General features: G+C 48.5%; 1 protein-coding gene across 2 annotated transcripts in view; it reads right to left on the bottom strand.

The window, feature by feature from the left end:
• The window catches only part of SUFU (suppressor of fused homolog (Drosophila)), a 160,071-nt gene that overhangs the window by 23,137 nt on the left and 115,680 nt on the right, over positions 1-21,254 (bottom strand). For both annotated transcript variants that reach the window (XM_011977477.1, XM_011977478.1), the window contains exons 4-8: positions 17,594-17,736; positions 16,594-16,679; positions 16,250-16,322; positions 13,048-13,201; positions 10,802-10,913 (exon numbers count right to left, since the gene is read on the bottom strand). In XM_011977477.1, the coding sequence (XP_011832867.1) occupies positions 10,802-10,913; positions 13,048-13,201; positions 16,250-16,322; positions 16,594-16,679; positions 17,594-17,736 (568 nt within the window). The remainder of the gene's footprint in view (positions 1-10,801; positions 10,914-13,047; positions 13,202-16,249; positions 16,323-16,593; positions 16,680-17,593; positions 17,737-21,254) is intronic.

Below are 21,254 nucleotides of genomic sequence, written 5' to 3'. Positions count from 1 at the left end.
CGATCTCGGCTCACTGCAACCTCTGCCTCCCAGGTTCAAGCAATTCTCCTGCCTCAGCCTCCCAAGCAGCTAGGGTTACAGGCACCCACCACCACACCCTGCTAATTTTTGTATTTTTAGTAGAGACAGGATTTTACCATATTGGCCAGGCTGGTCTCGAACTCCTGACCTGAAGTGATCCGCCCGCCTCGGCCTCCCAAAGTGCTGGGATTACAGGTGTGAACCACTGCGCCCAGCCGGGTAAGCATTTCTTTTTAGGCAATGACAATGTTGAGTCTACTTAGGGGTCTTTGGAAAAAATTAAAAATAAATAAATAAAAAGGCAATGAGGATAGTCTGGCAAGCCTGGCTCTTTCTGACTCTCAGGACTCGCTCTTTCCCTTGGAGTGTTCACAGCCTACTTGCTGAATAATCTAGTTCAGAACTTTCGCTGAGAGTGACACCACGCTCACTAGTCTAGAGAGTGCAAGATGCTTTTTGCATCTTGCAACTTCTGAGTACTTCCAGTCTGCCAACACCTCTCTCCCATTCCCTCAAAGATTGCTGACACCAGCTTCACGACTCTTGCCTGCCAATTCTCCTGGTGTTCTGGAGGCACAATACATGTGAGCCAGGAGAGCTGAAATAATAGATTCAACTCTCTTGTCAATGCCTGTGGGACCCTTCCTGGTCTGATAAAACCGTTTGTTTCAATATGGAACCATAACAGAACTTGAGTAAATTTTGCTTTCTCTCTGCCACTGATAAACGATACTCTGTCCAAACAATTAGGTCTAGGTTTTCTTCTTCTTACTCCAAAGAGAAGTACAAAAATAAAGTCCTTTTTGCTGCTCATTGCACTTTTTTTGCAAGACTCAGTTCTTGAGTTTCAGCTTTTCTTGACCCTGTTCTTTAAAGTCTATGCTGACATAACATCTCTCTCCTTCTAGCATTTGTTCAAATTCTTCCAAATTGAGTTGTGTGAAGTATTCTCTACAGACTCATGCTGGTCCCTGGAGGTATTAGACCTCTTTTTGGTTTTCAGGGGACTATTCACAATAATAAGAGACATCTTTTATTGAGCACAGACTATGGTACTGGGTCCCATGCTAAATCCTTTGTATAGTTTGCTTCCTTTCATTTCCATCACAACTCTATAAAGAGGCATTATTTTCCCCATTTTACAGATAAAGACACTGAAACTCAGAGACTTAAATAACTAGCCCAAGATCAAACAATGAGTAAAGAGCTGAGACAAAACCCCAGTTCTCCTTGATACCAGCAAAAGAGTAATTATAATATTTCTCCTTAAGAAACTCCCATCTCTTTTGAGTGGTCTTTTCTTCCAGGCTTTCAGGACTATGAAGACACGTCTATCTTTTCCTTGAATTCTTAAAAGAACTGCCTTCCTGGAAGAGAGGGCAGGACTTCCCAAAGGGTATTTGATGGAATTTTAAGAGAAGCCTCTAGAAAAACAGGTACGGCAAAGGGTAGATGGAATATGCCCCATCTCAGATCAGAGATTCACAAAATGTTGGCATTTTGGACTCTGAGGAGGACGATAGAGGGAAAATGTACTGGTTTCATTTTGTGTAAACCAGCATTTTCCAACTGTAGCCAGAGAACCCTCTTTTCACTGAACACCCAAGAAAATCCCCTAAAATGTTGCGGGGACCTCCTCTGGGGACTACTGGCCCAGGGTTTTCCCTCCTGACTTCTGCCTGCCCAAGCTGCTTTCTCACAGGGCTCACACTCCCCGCTGGTCAGAATTGGGTCCACAGCCGAGTTCCCCCTGATTATCTTCTGTGCCCCTGATACAGACGCTTTCCAGGGGCCTGTCAGATGATTCTCCACGGCTCACCCTCAACTCTCAGCCTGAGGCTAGGGAAGCTGAAGTTCCCCTGGGCTTGCCTTGGCACTAACTGTGTGCTTTTTACCTGGCATACATCATCCTTTCTTTTCACTGGGCAGAGTAAACTATAACAGCTCATTCAATACCTTTTTCTTTTTTCTTTTTTAGCGTTTAAAGGGTCAAAGGGTTTCATGAGGGTCGTTACAATAGTCACTGTCTTCCCATGCTCCCCTCCTCAGAGACAACTGTCACCTCTGTAGATGATTCTTTCATATTTCCTTAATTTTTTTTTTTTTAGATGGAGTCTCGCTCTGTTGCCCAGGCTGGAGTGCAATGGCGCCATCTTGGCTCACTGCACCCTCCACCTCCTGGGTTCAAGCGATTCTCCCGCCTCAGCCTCCCAAATAGCTGGGATTATAGGCACCCACCATCATGCCTGGCTAATTTTTTGTATTTTTGTAGAGATGGGGTTTTACCATGTTGGCCAGGCTGGTCTTGAGCTCCTGACCTCAGCCTCCCATCCTTGATATTTTAAATATACTTTATTTTTAATTCCTGGTGTTTCCTTTTCTTTTTCTTTCTTTTCTTTTTTTTTTGTTTGAGACGGAGTCTTGCTCTGTCACCTAGGCTGGAGTACAGTGGCGAGATCTTGGCTCATGCAACCTCCACCTCCTGGATTTAAGCGATTCTCCTGCCTCAGCCTCCTGAGTAGCTGGGATTACAGGCGCGTGACCGTGCCCAGCTAATTTTTGTATTTTAGTAGAGACGGGGTTTCACCATGTTGGCCAGGCTGGTCTCAAACTCCTGACCTCAAGTGATCTGCAAGCCTCAGCCTCTCAAAGTGCTGGGATTACAGGCATGAGTCACTGCGCCCGGCCTGGTATTTCCTTTTCAGGCTTTACCTACTGACTCCCCACCATGGAAGATGAGCTTTTAGCTCTCTTCCATACACCTTCCCACTTTTCCAGGATAACTGCACCGTCAGTTTGTGTGGACTGGTATTAAGTGTTTAAATTATTTGACTATGTCAATGCTGTTTACAGCTGAGCCATGTATTATATAAATATACTTTTCCTTTTGTCATAATTTTCTATTTTCCTTGGATTTAATACCTCTCTTAGTTTTCTATGTGCTTATCACCAATTAAATCAGAATTACTATTACTGGCTGGGCGTGGCGGCTCACGCCCATAATCCTAGCATTTTGGGAGGCCGGGTGGGAAAATCACCTGAGCTCAGGAGTTCAAGGCCAGCCTGGGCAACGCAGTAAAACCCCAACTCTACCAAAAGTACAAAAAATTAACCGGGCATGGTGGCGTGTGCTTGTGGTCCCAGCTACTCAGGAGGCTGAGGAGGGAAGATCGCTTGAGCTCAGGAGGCAGAGGTTGAGATCACACTACTGCATGCCAACCAAGGTGACAGAGTCAGACCCCGTCTCAAAAAAAAAAAAAAAAAAAATTACTCTTACCAATGGTCCACACATCTTCCTCCCAAGCCATTCAAATATACCAAGTATTTATCAATTTTATTTTCTTGGAGACATTTCTTCAGAGGATCCTTCCAACCTGCTCCCACCTGAGTTGGCTGCCTTCCATTACTGCTATACTGTTGTCATCTGGGATCATTCTCCCTTTCACCCTGGATTCTCCTTGCCTCTTTCTCATGTTGGATCCATTTCCTACCCCCATATGTCTTCCTCACTTATTCTGATGGAGTGTATCCTCTAGCTGATTTCACTTTATTTTTTAGTATCCCTCTCTCAGTTAAACGGTCTCTCCCGAACTGCCACCTTCAGGGGTTTCCAGGCAAACTAAAATACCACCTTTCCTCCGTGCGCTGGCATGCAGGTGTCAAAGATCCTGTTTCCAGTTACGTTTTCTGGTGAACTGGCATGTATCCCTCCACCTTTATTCTCTTTTACAGGCAATACTCAGTGAAGAGGCTCAGATCTAGAGTCACACCACCCAAGGTTCAAATCCTGGCTGACACTTAATCCCTGCAGTCTGATGCTAGATAAGTTCTATAACCTCGTTAAGTCTCAGTGTTCTAAGTCACAAGACAGGAACAAGGGCATCCCACAACGCAAGGCCTGGCACAAGGTGATATACAATAAAAACTGCCCACTCAGCCTCAAGGACCAGCCCAGGATTCCTTCTATATTGAGAGCACCACACCAAGGGGTGGTTTATGGGCTGGTTTAGAGGTGCAATTGATCTAAATTGACCTATTTCGTCTTTACCACCTGTCTATATAATGCATTCTATATTTGTATTTCTCACTGCATGAGGTGACTTTTTATAGATCCTAATAAATCCTCTCCTTCCAGTGTCAAGGTAGAGTCCTGATTTCTAGTACTGTACAGTTGATAGTACATGCCCTGATCACCCTACCTACACATAACAGACCAACAGAGTCTCAACCATGGTTCCCCTCCACCCTGGTCTCTCTGAATGGAAAAGTCTTACTTTTTCCACATTCGCCTAAAGGGTATTGGTCCCATTCAGTCAGTGGCAGCAGGGGTGGAAAGGAGAGGAGCTGAACCATTGAGACTCCTTTTAGCCACAATCCCAGTCCTATGAGTCATGACGTCTGCAGTGGCCACACGACTTGGAGCCTTCTCCTTGGGGACGCCCAGGAACAGGAACCAGGGCATCAAGCTTGGCAACTATTCACAAGTGAAGTGGATTTGGCCTGCTGAGCCCAGCCCAACCTCTAGCTTCTGCCCCTTGCCTGGGAGATTCTTCCTTTTGCTCTCTGATTGCTGACGAAAGCTCTGAACTTTCCAGAGAAAGAACCACCTGCAGGTCTCCCTTTAAGGCAGAACTGGAAAAGGGTGTGGGTGTGGGATGGAGGGAGAGGGGACCAGCTCACCTCTAAAGTTCTTGTTAAGCACAAGGCTGTATAACCTGGTAATTCTGACAAATTTTCTCATAAGGACAATATAGGAGTAAAAGGCCATAAAAGGTGAATAGTAAACACCAATAACCAAATGACAAAATACAGTATTTTCTTTTTTTGTTTTGAGACAGGGTCTCAGGATGGAGTGCAGTGGTGTGATCATGGTTCACTGCAGCCTCAACCTCCCAGGTCCAGGTGATCCTCCCACCTCAGCCTCCTGAGTAGCTGGGACTACAGGCACGTGCCACCACACCTGGCTAATTTTTTGTATTTTTTGTAGAGATGGGGTTTCACCATGTTGCCCAGGCTGGTCTCGAACTCCTGGACTCTAGAGATTTTCTGCCTCAGCCTCCCAGAGTGCTGAGATTACAGGTATGAGCCACCACACTCAGTTTAAAAATGCAATATTTGGCAGGGCACAGTGGCTCATACCTGTAATTCCAGCACTTTGGGAGGCCGAGGCGGGCGGATCACGAGGTCAGGAGTTCGAGACCAGCCTGACCAACATGGTGAAAATCCATCTGTACTAAAAATACAAAAATTAGCTGGGCATGGTGGTGTGTGCTTATAATCCCAGCTACTCAGGAGGCTGAGGCAGGAGAATCGCTTGAACACGGAAGGCAGTGGTTGCAGTAAGCTGAGACTGTGCCACTACACTCCAGTCTAAGCGACAGAGTAAGATTTCGCCTCATCTCAAAAAAAAAAAAAAAAAAAAAGGCGCAATATTTTCATTGGGAATATCCCAAAGGTAAAATCTGATCATGAAATGGTGTGACAGAGTATGGCTAAAGAAGTCAGGGTGAGTAAAATCTGCATCAAGGTTAGGGGATTTCCTAGTCAACTATTAACTCCTCTGGGCATGAGGGGCCGCCATCCCCAGCCCTGCCCTCTAACTTGGGTGGGAGATTAGTACCCCTACTCTCCTGAATGAGCTTGCTCTACCCAGAACCCCAGCTTTCCTTTTTCTGAGACACTGAGTCATTTCCTTTCTCTAGCTCTTACCTTTGAGCCTTCCTTTTCCCCTCCCTGGAGAAGTGACTCACTGCTGAAGTGTTGGGTGACACCGAGGATCAAGGATGGGTGATAAAAATACTCCTGATTGTGCAACTCGAGGGAGGGGGATGCAGCGTTTGGACTGAGAATTCAAGCACCAGCGAGGAATTCTCAAGTTGGGGTGTTAACAATGGCCGTGGCTTCATCTCTTTGGGGAAGTGGAGCAAAGAACGGAGTTAAAACAGAAATTTACCCATGCCAGACTTGCTGTGGAGCCCCTTGCTCTGCCCTTTCAAATGTGTATTTCTGAGAAAGTCCTGTAAAGGTACTTGGCATGACAACACGGATCACTGTGAGGGAGGCAAAAAGGAGCCTGCTGTCCAGGAAGCAGGGAGCAGAGAGGCCTAGGCTGTTCCTCTCATCAGCCCTGCAGAGTCTGGCTGGGGCCCTAAGAGAAGGGCTGTTTCTTTCTGGGCTTTCTTTCCAGTGCAAACAACTGTACTTCCCCAGTGTGGGAGTGTGAGGGAAGCCAACGTGACAGAGAGGGCTCCAGGCTGGCCACTGCGCTGCCAGGAGAGACTCCTTGAAGCAGGGTTACCCAATACTGCCCTTCGTGCGAGTGGCACCAGCCACAGCCCAGCTGTTTCCCCCAGATGGAAACTCACCTTCCTTCACCCCAATTCACTGGTAGGTTGGATGCAAACGAGATATTTTCTTCTTCTAATTAATCTTCATGGACCTCATAGGCTGAGCAAAACAAAACACAATTTTCTCGAAAGGATGACTCCCTGACCAGGTTACAAGGTATTCAAGATGGGAATTAGAGGCAGCAAAGTCACCCCAATCAAAGGCCAAACAGACAGGTGCAGAGACACTCATAAGAGCACGGAGAAATCTATGTATATGTGTGTGTGTGTGTTGGGGAGGTGTTGCAAATGAGAATGTTACAGCAGAGGAATTCGTGGTACAGAATCTTAATTGTCCAGGAAATTAAGGCAAAAAAAATTTTTTTACAGGTCTTGAAAGTTGCTGGTGTGATTCTAGAAGACTGAGAATCTCAGCAGTGATGGTGAGTTCGCTTTTTAGAGGTGCCTCAACTACAAAGTGCTTCTCCCAGAGTCAGGAACTTTTCCCCTCTAACATAAGTGTGCACACATGCATGTGCCCTGTCCCCCTCTGGGAGGGCACAACTCAGAGTGCTCCCTAAGGGTCCCCAGCCTCAGGTGGTAAGTCACTTGCTGAGGGAGGAGGTGGTCCTAGAATACTGATGCAGGTTCCCAGCATCTGAGCAACAGTTTAGAGAAATACAGGCCAGGTATGGCGGCTCATGCCTGTAGTCCCAGCATTTTGGGAGGCCAAGGTGGGAAGAGGATCACTTGAGGCCAGGAGCTCAAGGCTGCAGTGAGCTATGATCTTGCCACCATATCCCAGCCTGTGTGACAGAAGGAGATCCTGTGTCAAAAAAAAAAAAGAAAGACAAGAAAACCTCTACACACAATTCACCTGACCACACTGTGCACTGTAGAGAGACCAGACTCCGTAGTTCACGCTGACCAGGTGACCTCAGAGAGGATGCCCAGGAACTTTTCCCTCCTCAAATCCCTACAGATGTTGGCAGGCACAGTCTTTAAGCCAGGCTGTCCTCATGCGGCACAAAGGAGCTGCTTCCCATCCTTCCCAAACTCACCCGAGCAGGCAGTGGGAAGGGAGGCGCCAGCAAGCTGAAGGAGGCTTTTCTCAACTGATCATCTTGGGAAAAGCCAGATACAAATTTCATGGCTGGAATGCAAGGGTTGTGAAATGCTGAAGAAGCCCTGAAGAGGGCCAAGGACTCTCCTTCTGGGAAGGCAGTGGGAGGAGGGCTGGCAACGAAGAGTAGGAGAGGAGCAGGTTACCCAGGGGGCCTGCCTTTCTGGAAAGGCAGAAATAGACCCTCGAAATGGAAAGAAATCCCCTTGCCCTGAGGTGGTAGAGGGGCCAGAGACAGGGTTGTTTTAGTTTCTGTACATGAAGAAAATAAGGCCTTGTGTCACAAAATAATTTTGGTATAAATGAGCCAATTATGACATAGCTTGTTATTTCTGGGATTTGGAATCACCGAGGCTCATGGCATCTCCTAGGAGTTATTTAACTCCCCTACAGTTTAGTTAAATAAGCCCAATAGGCTTCTAACATGAGGCTTTGGTTTTGTCCTTAGTGCCATGTGAGAGGTCCCGATTCATGCTGCAACTAGTTAGATGAATTCTACCAGTAAGGGTCATTATTTTCTCGGAAACACAGTCTGATGTGTCCCCCATGGGGTCCCTGAGAATAGGGTAAGGAAGATTACATCCATTTTAATGGCTGATAGATGGCTGTAAGTAAGCGCAACCCCTTTCTAACCTTGGACAAGATACTTATTAGCCTCCCTGTACCTCATCCATTAAAGGGGGATATGTAAGATTATCGACCACAGGATGGCTATGAGGATGAGATAAATGAATGGCAGCAGATAGTAACTGGCACATTACTTAGCACAGAATAAGCACTAATAATGTTTTAGCTGCTGCTGAAGTGTGAAAAGAGCAAGTGCTTGATGCCCCCAAGTAGGCCGGCACCCAGCTGCTAATGCCCAGGCTTGATCAGCTGCTCTGAGCCTCTGATCTAGCTCTGTATCTTCCTCAGACCACAGACAAACCCAGGAAGACCCATGCATAAGAGTTTCCTGGCCCAGAAGTCCTGACTAAGGGGAAATCAGACCAGCAGACAAAATATGGCCCACGCTGGCTGCCCCCGCACAGGGAGCGGAGCAAACAGTGGTGCCAGCACATTTTGGGTCAGCTTTCTCAGTTGCAATCCATGTGGTGTATCTGAAATGGGGTCAGGTCCCAGAGTGGGCAGCACAGATATTAACATCATGCTCACTGAACTGAACTGAGTCCATCATCATCGATCCTGAGATAACAGGAAGCTTGAGTCTGACAGGCTTGAGGGGTGTGTTGGAGAATGTTCTTGGCAAAGGAGGAGGAGAAACCATTTCTCAACCAATTGCTAACAAATTGGTAACCAGCACTGACAGCCTCAGAGGAAACATTCTAATCCCCTCAGACTGCAGATCCTGGTGCTTCAGAGACCTGACTGGGCACTAAACCTTCAGGAAGGGGAGACAAACCCGGCACCTCAAATCTTTTCCCACCCATCTCTCTGTATCTCAGCCAACTCAAGCTAAAGGGTAGAAGCCACAACCTCTCTGCCTTATGTCTACAGAGACCCCCTGGACCAGAACCAATACCCTACTGCCCAGTTAGGGTGTAGGCTGAGTCTGGGCTTATGTGTATATCTAGGAGGCCAGAGCCTTGTGCCCCCTTGCAATGTCCAGGGGTGCAGTAGCTGGAAGTGCTCCCAAGCCAGAGAGTGAGATCTCAGGCCTGTTCCAGATACACAAGAGGGGCAAGAAGGTTGTATCTCTGCAGGAGCTTGTGCCCTTCTGCCTAGAAACCCCAGGCTTCCAGAGGCAGAGAGCCATCTGGACTGAGACTATCTCCATGTTATAGGCCTTCCAGTACCTTTGGCCTCCCAACAGTGCCAAGGAGGCCCAAAGCGAGAAGCCAAGCTCAGGGAATGGGAAGGAGTGTAGACCTGGGACAGGGTCCAGACTCACAGGTAGAGAGCTTCCATATGTCGTATGACCTTGGTGAGGCCATCTGCTGCTGCCAGGGGATGATCAGGATGCCTCGAGCCAGCTACTTCAGGGCAGCTGGCTGGAGAAACCCACAGGCCGGAGTTAAAAGCTGCTCTGAGGTGGCGGTAGAGGCTTCTCCAGGCTTTTGCCAAAGAGCTCAACTCTCAGCACAGCCCTGTTCCCAGAGTAACTCTAGTCCAGTCAGGTCTCAGGAGGCAGCCTGAACTTTAACCAGCCAGGCCTCCCCTGTGCTATATCCTCTTGAGTTCCTTCCCCTGCTTATTAAAATTCTAAGGCGTCCTGAAGGTCAATGCCATGTTCTTCCTCCTCCAAGATGCCCTCCCTAACTACCCCAGATCCTGTGGACCTGTCTTTTTTGTAGCGCACTGAAGTGTTACTATTTCTGGGAACCATGATCAGCAACTAGAGCTAGAATCCAGAGAAGCAGCCATTTCCAACAAATCACATCGACAGCCAGACACACACTATTAAAAGGTAATTGTTTCACTCATGTTCTCCCAAAGGAAGAGCCTGTGCACCCAAGATGGCCCCCTGGGCCCAAGCTTGTCAGACAGCAAATGTGTAATAAAGACTTCGTAGAAGAAGGCTAGATCACCCTGGTCTTGCAGGATGATTGACCTCCCTTTCAGCCCAAGGCACAGCAATTTCCTCCCTGGCAGGCAAGGTTCCTGCTTTGGGCTGCCAGCCCCCTAGTATCTCCTGCCAGCAGCTATTCCCTAGAGCTGCCCTGGGACTAAGGGCAGAGGAGGGTGCCCAGTTCCAGCCCTGCCCATCACTCATCCCCTCTATCAGAGGAAGAGAGGTTGGCAGGAAGCGGATCTGACCTCTGGGGTGGCCACAGTCTCTCCCGAGGGCTACAGGGGCCCCTGGACAGGCAGCAGAGGCCTGCAAAAGACTTCCTTTCCCTTCCCTGGGCCCCAGGGAAGAGAGGCAGGAAGAAGGGCCTCAGCCGCAGGCATCCAGCATGGGGCTGGCCAGAGAGGGAGGCCCCCAGGGTTGCAGCTATCAGCCGGAGACCAGGCTCCAGGAAGGAAGGAAGGGCAACTCTGGCCGAGACCGAGATAAGGAGGGAACCGTGCTCAGCACAATGGGCTCCCACAAGGCTGGGAGGCCCCAAGTCAGATTTCGCCCCAACCTGGCCTCCTGTCTGTTCACACGGCTCATGTAAATATTTACTGATGTTTATATTCACGGTCTGCTGGGTCCCCTCTGAGGCCCTCTCCTATGACCCACAGATAGATCTGTGTGCCCCAGACCATGCCTGCCCTTAAGCCTAGAGATCCTGGGCCCATCCAGCAAGGGCTATGTGCATTGTTCTCTCTCATGCAATCCACAGGGACAGGCCCTTCAGGACAAAATCATCCTCTTGTTCCAGTCCATGGACACTGGGGAACTTACGGGGCCCGGTCGTGGGCGAGGCCATTCTGCCGCTGAGGGTTGATTGGCGGAAGGACAGGTTTGCTGTTGATCTCGAGTCCTCTCCTCAAGGTCTCCCGGATCTGCTCTGTGTCTGCAACAACACCACTAAGTTGCCCGGTGGCCCAGTGGGCTCCCAGCAACTCTCACCCTGCTCTTAAAACTTGGCTCAGCAGAGGTGCTAAGAAAAACTACCACATTGGCCAGTCCTGAGCCCACTCTAGGCATCCAGATGTGAGTGCTGAGTGAGTACAGATTGCGAGGGGACAACCGTGCTCTTAAGAAGCTCTAGTTTGGAAGAGTGCCATTCTTGTAGAATCCAGGGGCAGCCTCTAGAGTTCAGAAAAGCACTCTCCACCATCATTTTCCTTCCTGTGTCACAGGCCCGAGGTTTACCCTTAACGTGGCTCCACACAGTGACTGATTACTGGGGATTCTGCCCACTGAAATGGATGTGAGTGAAGGCTGCAAGTGCCCTGCCATGAATGGGCAGGTGCCTCTCACACACCTTTCTGGGTTCTGGGTGGTCAACTAGCATCTGGTCTTGCCACCCCTTCCCCTTGCATTCAAGTCAGTGAGACGAGATCATCCCTCCACCTTGGTCTATCCCAGGAAACTCTGCCTCTCCATGGAGAGGCAAGGGCCAGGAAGTGAAAGAGTTTCCTTGGTGGGATTATTTCTTTGTAAGGTGCTTTGCTGGTCTTTGGGATGAAGCTTACTAGTCTGGTCCCCTGTACTGAGATTTGGATCCAAATTTATCTCTGCAAACTGTAAACAGATACAAAAAAGCAAATTAAAGTTAGTTGCTCAAAGAGTGGTCTTAGAGTGGAAAGGAGATGATTACTAACTTTTCTAACGATCTGACTTGTTACAGTAGGATGGATTAATTTATAATTTTTAAAAATAGCCAATAATGACTGAAATTTTAGACAAGACTATGACTCCCTCTTTAAATCAACCTCATTTGGTTGTCAAAAGCAACCAAATGATTCCAATAACTGTATACCCTGTCTTTGAGCCTCCAACAGACTTGGCATGCCATTAAAACAAACAGGAAGGAAAGAAAGGGCTCGGCTGGGTGAGGTGGCTCACATCTGTAATCCCAGCACTTTGGGAGGCTGAGGCGGGTGGATTGTTTTGAGCTCAGGAGTTTAAGACCAGCATGGGCAACATGGCGAAGCCCTGACTACAAAAAATACAAAAGTTAGCTGGGCGTTGGTGGCTCATGCCTGTAGTCCCAGCTACTTGGGATGCTGAGGCTGGAGAATCACTTCAGCCTGGGAAGCGAAGGTTGCAGTGAGCCAAGATCAAGCCACTGTACTCCAGCCTGGGCAACAGAGACCCCTGTTTCAAAGAAAAAAAAAAAAAGGGCTCAAATATTTGCACTAGGGGTTTAAGTTTGTCCTTTACAGAATGAACAAAAACCTTTTGTAAGTGTTATCATATATGTAAGGATTTTATTCAGGGCTGTAGACATCTTATTCTTCAAAAAAAGAAAAGATGGAAGAATGAAGAAAGGAAGTAGACAAAGAAGCTGTCAACACATGTATATGTAAGTGGCTGCTTTTCCTTTGCAGTTAGTTGGGGACGCCCTCTACTAAAAACCACAACTGTTTCTGTAGCCAAGATCAGCATAGGGAGATTCCAACAGGACAGCCACATCCTCCTTCCCAAATACCCCATCCGGAATGCAGTGGGTCCAGAGGCCCTGCCCACAGCCCTAACCCTGTATCTGTATGACAGGAGGTGGGCAATTTGCAAGCCGGCCTCACACTCAGGCCTCTCTTGTTGAAGGCCTGGGAGGGCCCAAGGCCAGAGTGATCCTTGGATCTGGCATGGCCTTCAGGCCAGAGCTGGGCCCTGTGTCAATTCCGTGGGTGGCCGACACTTTTCTCTTGCACTTGGGTGGACTATGGACTTTTCCTGTAACTGTTCTAAGGCTTCCACTCACCTCCATGACCTCAGATTGCAAGGGACAAATCTAAAACACAATGGTGCCTGCTGGTGATGCATTTGAAATACACACAGGAAACACAACTAGAAATGGGCCAATAAAGCTCCCTTAATTCCACCCTGCTGGAAGACTTCACTTGCTGTTTAAATCATGCCAGGAAATAAACTATTGAATGGGTTGTTTTTGTTAGAGACCCATCCTAGAGAGCCTGGAAACCAGGCCCTGGGGAAAAGGAAGGAGGAAGGCTGGGGGAAGGCTGGGTGTTGGCTCCCACCTTTGCCAGAGAGTCGCCGGGGCTGTGTGCCGATGCAGATGCTCCGGCTGTCCTCATCATCCTCGGGAGGCCGGCTCAGGTCGTCCCAGGCACACTTGGCACTGACACCACTCAGGTTGGAGCCATCTGTCTCGATGCCTTTGTCAACTCTCTCCTGCTTGAAAAGAACCAAAGAGCCAGAGTTCTTTCAGAGAACTGGTGGCCCAAGGTGACCACTCTTCCAGCCACCATTCTTACAGTATTTACTGAGCCCTTGTGGTACTGAGCATGGGACAAATGCTGGAAGAGCAGGATCTCTGACCTTGTTCTGCCCTGGTTACCAATGCATGATGGTCTCTACCAGCTCTTGGACTCCTCCAGGGGAACCAGGGATTAGGGGAAGCCGGGAGGAATGCAGATCCCAAGGGAAGCATCTCTTCTACCATCAGCCTTCCAGTACAATGGCCTCTACCTGTGTCAGAGCCCCAAACCTGTCTCTGCCAGGCTGGCTGGTGGAGCTGATGTGGCCATGAGAGAGCCTACTTCTCTGAGGAGAGGCGTGATCCTTCCTCTCCTCCCGATCTTCAGGCAGAACCTCTCAGTGACTGCTATAGAAGACAAGGTGGAAGCCTACCACAGGCGACAGGCAGCACCTGCAGTTTCCCCTTCTAACAGCTAGAGGGTGTGGTCACACAGGGAAGAGCCACAGGAGAGCAGAAGGCTGGACTTCCCCTAGATGCATGGGTTCCCTTGTTTGGCAAAGGACTCTGGATGGAGATTCCCTCCCATTTCTTAGACTGAGATGGGGGCCTGGAGAGCAGTGACTATCTGCAGACACCCTTCTCTCCCCATCGAGACCCTACCTTTCTACAGGCCTTGGTATTGCTGGGTCCAAACACTCTCCAAATGGCCTCAAGGAAGAGTTGTACTCAAAACATCCCTGGATTTTCTGGTAAAACACCCTTCACTGATGCTGGACCTTGAACTAAAAGTCATCTATGCCCATGTGGGCCAAATCAAGCTTGTGACTGAGCACCTCAACAAGAATCTGTGCTTCCTGGCTCCACGGGTGCCACACTGGCCTGCCGATCAGCCCGGGAGCCCCATCTGGGAGAAGTACAGGTACTGTCCTTCTTTCCCGGGACCAGTCAGCAAGTGGCTGTGCCCCAGATGCCTCCTTCCCATCAGTCATCTCCTCCTTTCAAGTGCTAATGGTGGCCTGGGCAAAGCTGTGGGTTCCGAGCAGGAAGAGGCTAAGCAGGGAAGCGCTCTGTGTACTCCGGGCGGGGAGTGTGTATACTCTGGTGTGCTCAGGGGATAGTCTGAGCTTTTTCCTCTCCACTGGCTGCCCTGGGGTCCCTCACTTAGTTAAAGAGTTGCAGACAGACAATTCTTGGCTTAACTTGTCTGGGCCATTTACTTTATAAGTAAAAAGAAAACGTTAAGACGCAGAAAGGTGAGGGACTTGTTTGGGCACACAGCTGGTTAGCCTAGAGCTTGGATCACAGGAATATACGCCAGCTCTAAATGGACTGATAGCAAGCAGGCTCCTGAAAGGCACAGTGAATACAGAGGAGTTCACACTTGGTACACAGAGCCACCAGGAAGGAAAGCTGTCCTTTCTCCCTGTGGGACCCTGGGTCCTGTGGGCTGCTCTCAGGGGAGCCTGCAGACTAGGAAGGAGAATAGCTCTTGGCATGGAAGGACAGTTGTTTACCCTTCTAGTGCAAAGGACCAGGTTCTTTCTTAGTACTTGGCACTTATGATAGGGTCCAAACAATGGCCCACAGTGCCCCATGCTGGATCCCAGTGTGGCTACAGAACAAGGGCTTAGGGAAGCATAGCCTTCCTGGTTCCTGGTTCTCGCATATGCAGAAGATACAAGGAAACCAAGTTTAAAGTAGAGAGAATAGAGGATCGTGGCAGCAGTTTGAAATGTTCAGTGTTAAAGGCACTAGGAAAACAGAGGAGCATCATCTGTGAATGAATAGGATTTATGCCCAAGAACTCACAAATCTACAGTGAAGAACTCAGGGGCTGCTGGCTACATGTCCAGCTGCCACCTCTCTCTTTCTCTAACACATGGAACTCGCGGCAACTGCCTGTGGCTTACCAGATTTTTTACAGAAGCATGACAGGCTTAGAGATGGCAATGACCTGAATTTGGTCAGGGGAGTAGAAGGAACCAGACACGTGGCAGGTAACATTATTAGCTGTCTGTGGCTTCTGCTTCAGGAGAAGCCCATAAGAAAGGCAGTTATAGGCCAGGCGTGGTGGCTCACACCTGTAATCCCAGCACTTTGGGAGGCCGAGGCAGGTGGATCATCTGAGGCCAGGAGTTCGAGACCAGCCTGACCAACATGGTGAAATGCTGTCTCCATTAAAAATACAAAAATTAGCTGGGCATGGTGGCGGGCGCCTGTAATCTCAGCTACTCGGGAGGCTGAGGCAGGAGAATTGCTTGAACCCAGGAGGCAGAGGTTGCAGTAAGCTGAGATTGCGCCATTGCACTCCAGGCTGGGTGACAAGAGTAAAACTCCGCCCCCACCAAAAAAAAAAAAAAAAGGCAGTTACGTTCTTGTGGCTTTCTAAATTTACCTGCATGCCAAAGGAATGCTTCTAAAACAGCAAAGATGACACTGAAACACTGTCCAGGTGGGCCACAGGGAGTGGGCAGCTGCCAGCCTGTATGTCTAAGGCGCCAACCTTTCCAGGCTAGGAGCTCTGCGTCTGACTGTCCAAGATAGAAAATGTGGCGAAAACGGGGATGGGACCATTAGATCAATCAGCACTCACTCCTGAAGCTGGGCCATGGAGTCAGTATCACCTACACCACTGTCTGGTACAGGGCCGTGGTGGCCATGGTGGCTCCCTAAAAGAAAGTCTGGGAGGCAAGAGAATGAATACTGGGCAAACAAGCAATATCCACTACACTTATCTTTTATTGCTGGCGATCTAATTTTTTAAGCCAATATGTAATTTACATACAATAAAAATATCCTTTTAAAATGCCAAAATACGTATGTCTGAGGACTAGCTTTCCTGGGCTGAAATCTCTGTTCCCTATGTGCTCCACAGAATTCAGGGGACAAGTTCCAAATGATGCCAAATTTCTACTCACTCACACATAAAGCTCCTCCATTTTCCCAGGATGAAAGCCAGTGTTATTTGGAAGAGGCCTAGGCACAGGTTACTAGAAAGGTTTTCCTCACTCAAGACATACTTGCAGGTGTGGATCAATCTCAAATATGGTCTCTCCTCTCCGCATGTCAGTTATCAGCCAGGGGCCGCCAGCACTGTGGACAAGGAAAGGGGATACGATGGTAACTGAGGATCTGGGGCTGATGGGCTGGGCCTACAGCCTGCCCTGTTTGCTGCCCCAGGCCTAGGACACAGGGGAATAGTTTGTGGTCAGGGACTGTCAGGGAGTGAGTTGTCAGGAAGCCCTGATGTGAAAAACCAGGGCCTGAAATAACAATGCAAGAGGGAGCCCCACATGGAGGGTGGTGGAGGGACTCCCATCCCCAGGCCCAGGGAGCCAGGCTCCCACCTTGCATGGGTACTCACACAGGTACTGTCCGTAGCAGCTCCAGGATGCCCTGCCCGTTCCACTGCTGGGCTGAGTGTAGCTCTTCAGTGCAGACGCCAACAATCTGAGGCCCAGGATAGAAAGCCACTGTGTGTTAATGGCAGCTCCCCACCCCAAGAAGGTCAGTTACTCAGGCTCTCTGAGTCACCTCCAGTTGGGAGACCACAGGCAGGATCTGTGCTTAGGAGCTGGTACAGCCAAGATGGGATGGTTCCCTTAGGAGGGAGTGGCTGCCTGGCTGGTAAATGGCTGGGTCCACTGGTGGGCCCTGAGGCCTGACCCTTGCCCTTGCTGTGTCTGGATGATACCAAGTCTAGCTCTTGGCTGCAAAGGAGAAAACCAAGGCCTGAGCAACTCAAGATGTGTCCTCAGGCCATGTCTCTGGAAGTTGGGGAGGTTCAGGGAGCCATTCCTACCCAGTCTGGTATCATGGGGAATGTAAACAAGAGACTTTGAGACCTATCAGGCTTGGAGCCACCACCAATAGGTCCTAGCAGCTTGCAGAGAAACTCCTCCCTTCCTTATTAGGGGATAGGCCTTTGTGTAAATATCAAAGGAATCAGTGGAACCTTCACATAGACTTCATCGTGACCAAAAACAAACACTGGTCAAAGCTGGGCAGGTTACCACAGCTTCTGGGAAACAGCAAGGATGACCCAGAGCTGGCTTCCTGCTAGAAAGTCCTGTTCCTGAGACTGGGTCTTCACTGTTCACAGAATACCTGCCACCCCCATTCCTCCCTCTCAGCTACAGCCATTCTCTCCCACCCAAATGGCCCCTTCCCCTTCCCTCTTCTCCCATCTCAGCAGGTTAAATCAGACCATCTGAATCTACCTGACAAACCATCAGAGGAAACAGAAATCAGGAGGAGGCCAAAGGAAACCTCCCACTCCCTTCACTCCCCTTCCTCAAGCCTCCCTATCCTCCCAGGACTCTTACTACAGGAAGGCTTGAACCAGCGTTCAACCTGTGCCTCACCTGGAGGAAGGTAACTACCCCAAAGGGTGTCTGCACGGGCTGCATCTGTGGGTCCTCTGTCAGCAGCATGTGCTGAATTCTTGACTCACTGTTATCCAAAGGGCTGTGCCAGGACACATGGTCCCCACTGCAGAAGGTGTTCTCTGTGGGAGAGACACAAGGATCCTCAGTGTTCAAGGCCTCAGATCCAGGCCTGGAATCTGGGCTGGGATCTCACTAGCACAGGCTGGGAGGCTTCCCAGCCTCTTAGGGTAGCCCCTGTGAAGGAAGAGAAGCATTCACTCCGGATGGAAGCAAAGAGCTTGTGGATATTTCCAAAAACCTAAATTGTTCCTGCTTGCCAATTCTGTCAGACTTAAATGGAAAAGGACAGGCTATTAGTGTGAAAGCTCCTTTGGCCTGGGAAACCCGAAAGACTTCTGGCATCTGCTTCATTTCCCCAATATCCCGACTCATGGTGGGAGGCAGGAGCCATGATTGGATCTGCCAAGAAAGAATAAGGTGCTTTTTTGTGGGGCCACCTGGCCAGAAGTCCACAGGGAGGCAACAGGGCAACGAAAGCCCTTCACCTTGGAGAAACAGACCGAAATTTCTGTGTTGCTGAAACGGCGCTCAGAAGGAAACATCCAACCTTGGAGGGCCTTTGAGATCTATCACCAGTTTCCACAGGTAGATGCAGGAATTCCTGAGGAACACTAGGCTTCAAGTAAATGGAGGTCTAGATAGTGCCTCCCGCACTGTGGCAGAGACAACTCATGAGGATCCTCAGGCCATGTCTCTGAGATGTTCAGATTCTGCAAAGGGTAGCTGTTGCTGCCAAGGGCACAGCCTCCTCACACACAGGCTCACCATTGCACTTCAAGCAGGCACATTACTTTAGAAAGAGTTTTGTTTAAGGCCACATAACCACAAGGGAAAACAACCCCACAGGGTACTAAGTCTCTCACTAGCTCTGACTCTCATCATGGGTGCCAAGGTGCCATGTATGACCAGCCTATGCATCCACAGGCTCCCTTGCATGTTTTGTTCTTACACAAATGGAAGCACACTATTCTGCAGGTTTCACTTAATTATATATCTTAGAGAGCACTTCTTTTTTTTTTTTTTTAATACGGAACACTTCACAAATTTGCATGTCATCCTTGCGCAGGGGTCATGCTAATCCCCTCTGTATCGTTCCAATTTTAGTATATGTGCTGCTGAAGTGAGCACGAGATCACTTTTTTTTTTTTTTGAGACGGCATCTCGCTCTGTTGCCAGGCTGGAGTACAGTGGCGTGATCTCGGCTCACTGCAACCTCCGCCTCCCGAGTTCAAGCGATTCTCCTGCCTCAGCCTCCCAAGTAGCTGGGATTACTGGCAAGCACCACCACGCCAGGCTAATTTTTTGTATTTTTAGTAAAGATGGGGTTTCACCATGTTAGCCAGGACGGTCTCGATCTCCTGACCTCATGATCCGCCCGCCTCGGCCTCCCAAATTGCTGGCATTACAAGCATTAGCCACCACACCCGGCCGAGATCACTTCTTTTCAGCACATGGAGAGCTATCTCATTCTTTAAATGGCTGTTCCAGAGTTCACTGTGGTCTGTCATTCATGATCTGGGAATCTCAACAGTTGAGGTACCTTCCTTCACTTTTTATCAATATTTGAGGTAAGGCAGAACACACACAGACACACATACACACACCCATCTTTTCCATCCAGGATATGGCTCCAGTTATTGGTCCTAACCTCAGTGGTGTTCATTCAGGCAGGAGAAGGAAGACTGCTTCCTCTGAGATGTAATAATACAGAGGAGAGGAGAAGGCACGGCTCCAGGTACAGCCAACTAGAAACCCCTAAATTACCAAATTCCTGCTAGGCCCACTCTTCCCAGAATCCCTCTCCTTTTATGTAAGTGTGTTTCTGCAAGCAGCCTTCATGTTCTACAAGTAAGAAACAATGCAGGCTGGGCGCGGTGGCTCACACCTGTAATCCCAGCACTTTGGGAGGCCGAGGCAGGAGGATCACGAGGTCAGGAGATCAAGACTATCCTGGCTAATATGGTGAAACCCTGTGTCTACTAAAAATACAAAAATTAGCTGGGCGTAGTGGCAGGTGCCTGTAGTCCCAGCTACTTGGGAGGCTGAGGCAGGAGAATGGCGTGAACCTGGGAGGCGGAGCTTGCAGTGAGCCGAGATCACGCCACTGGACTCCAGCCTGGGCAACAGAGTGAGACTCTGTCTCAAAAAAAAAAAAAAAGAAAAGAAAAAAAAAAAAAAGTGAGACTCTGTCTCAAAAAAAAAAAAAAAAAAAAAAAAAAAAAAAAAAAAAAAAAAAAGAAAAGAAAAGAAAAGAAAAAGAAACAATGCAACAGGTAAAAGGACTGAATAAGTAATTAACCCCCAACAACAACATACACACATATAAACAATCCAGGCCCATCAGATGACTCCACTGGTAAATTCTGCCAAACATTTAGAAAAGAATTAATAGCGACTTTTCACAAACTCTTCCAAAAAATAAAAGAAGAAATACTTTCTAATTCATTCTATGAAACCAATATTACTCTGATATGAAAAGCAAAGGTTTAAAGGTTTAAGACAAGGGAAAAAAACCTATAGACCAATATACTTTATGCATATACAAACAAAAATCCTAAACAAAATACCAGCAAACAGAATCTAGCAACATATAAAAAGGGTTATACAGGCTGGGCGTGGTGGCTCATGTCTGTAATCCCAGCACTTTGAGAGGCCAAGGCAGGCGGATCACGAGGTCAGGAGTTCAAGACCAGCCTGGCCAAGACAGTGAAACCCCGTTTCTACTAAAAATACAAAAACTTAGCAGGACGTGGTAGAAGGCACCTGTAATCCCAGCTACTTGGGAGGCTGAGGCAGGAGAATTGCTTGAACCCAGGGTGGAGGTTGCAGTGAGTGGAGCTCATACCACTGCACTCCAGCCTGGGCAACAGTGTGAGACTCTGTACTCTGTCTCAAAAAAAAAAAGGTCGGTTATACACAATGACCAAGTAGAATTTATCCCAGAAATGCAAGGCTAGTTATACACAAGAAAATCCATGTAATGGAAGTTATTAAAAAAAACCACTCCATGATCATGTCAACAGACAGAAAAAGCATTTGACAAGATCCTTTTCATAATAAAAATACTCAGATTTGGAATAGATGCAACTTCCTCATCTTGATAAAGAGCATTAACAAAAAACCCCACAGCTAACATCATACTTGATTAATGGTAAGTAACTGAACTAATTCCCTCTACAATCAGGAACACAACAGAGATAGTTACTCTCGCCACTACTCTCGCCACTTCTGTTCAACATTGTATTAGAGTGCAAGCCAGGACAATTAGGCAAGAAAAATAAACAACAAAAAAAAAGTCCAGGTGCGGTGGCTCACACTTCTAATCCCAGCACTTTGGGAGGTCGAGGCATGTAGATCACCTGAGGTCAAGAGTTTAAGACCAGCCTGACCAATATGGTGAAACCCTGACTCTTAAAAATACAAAAATTAGTCAGGCGTGGTGGCGTGCTCCTGTAGTCCCAGCTACTCAGGAGGCTAATGCAGGAGAATTGCTTGAACCTGGGAGGCAGAGGCTGCAGTGAGCCAAGATCACACCACTGCACTCCAGCCTGGGTAACAGAGTGAGACACCATCTCAA

The sequence above is a fragment of the Mandrillus leucophaeus genome, unplaced genomic scaffold, assembly GCF_000951045.1.
Source record: "Mandrillus leucophaeus isolate KB7577 unplaced genomic scaffold, Mleu.le_1.0 Scaffold18, whole genome shotgun sequence".
Lineage (NCBI taxonomy): Eukaryota > Metazoa > Chordata > Mammalia > Primates > Cercopithecidae > Mandrillus > Mandrillus leucophaeus.
This window is presented reverse-complemented; position numbering and strand designations above follow the sequence as displayed.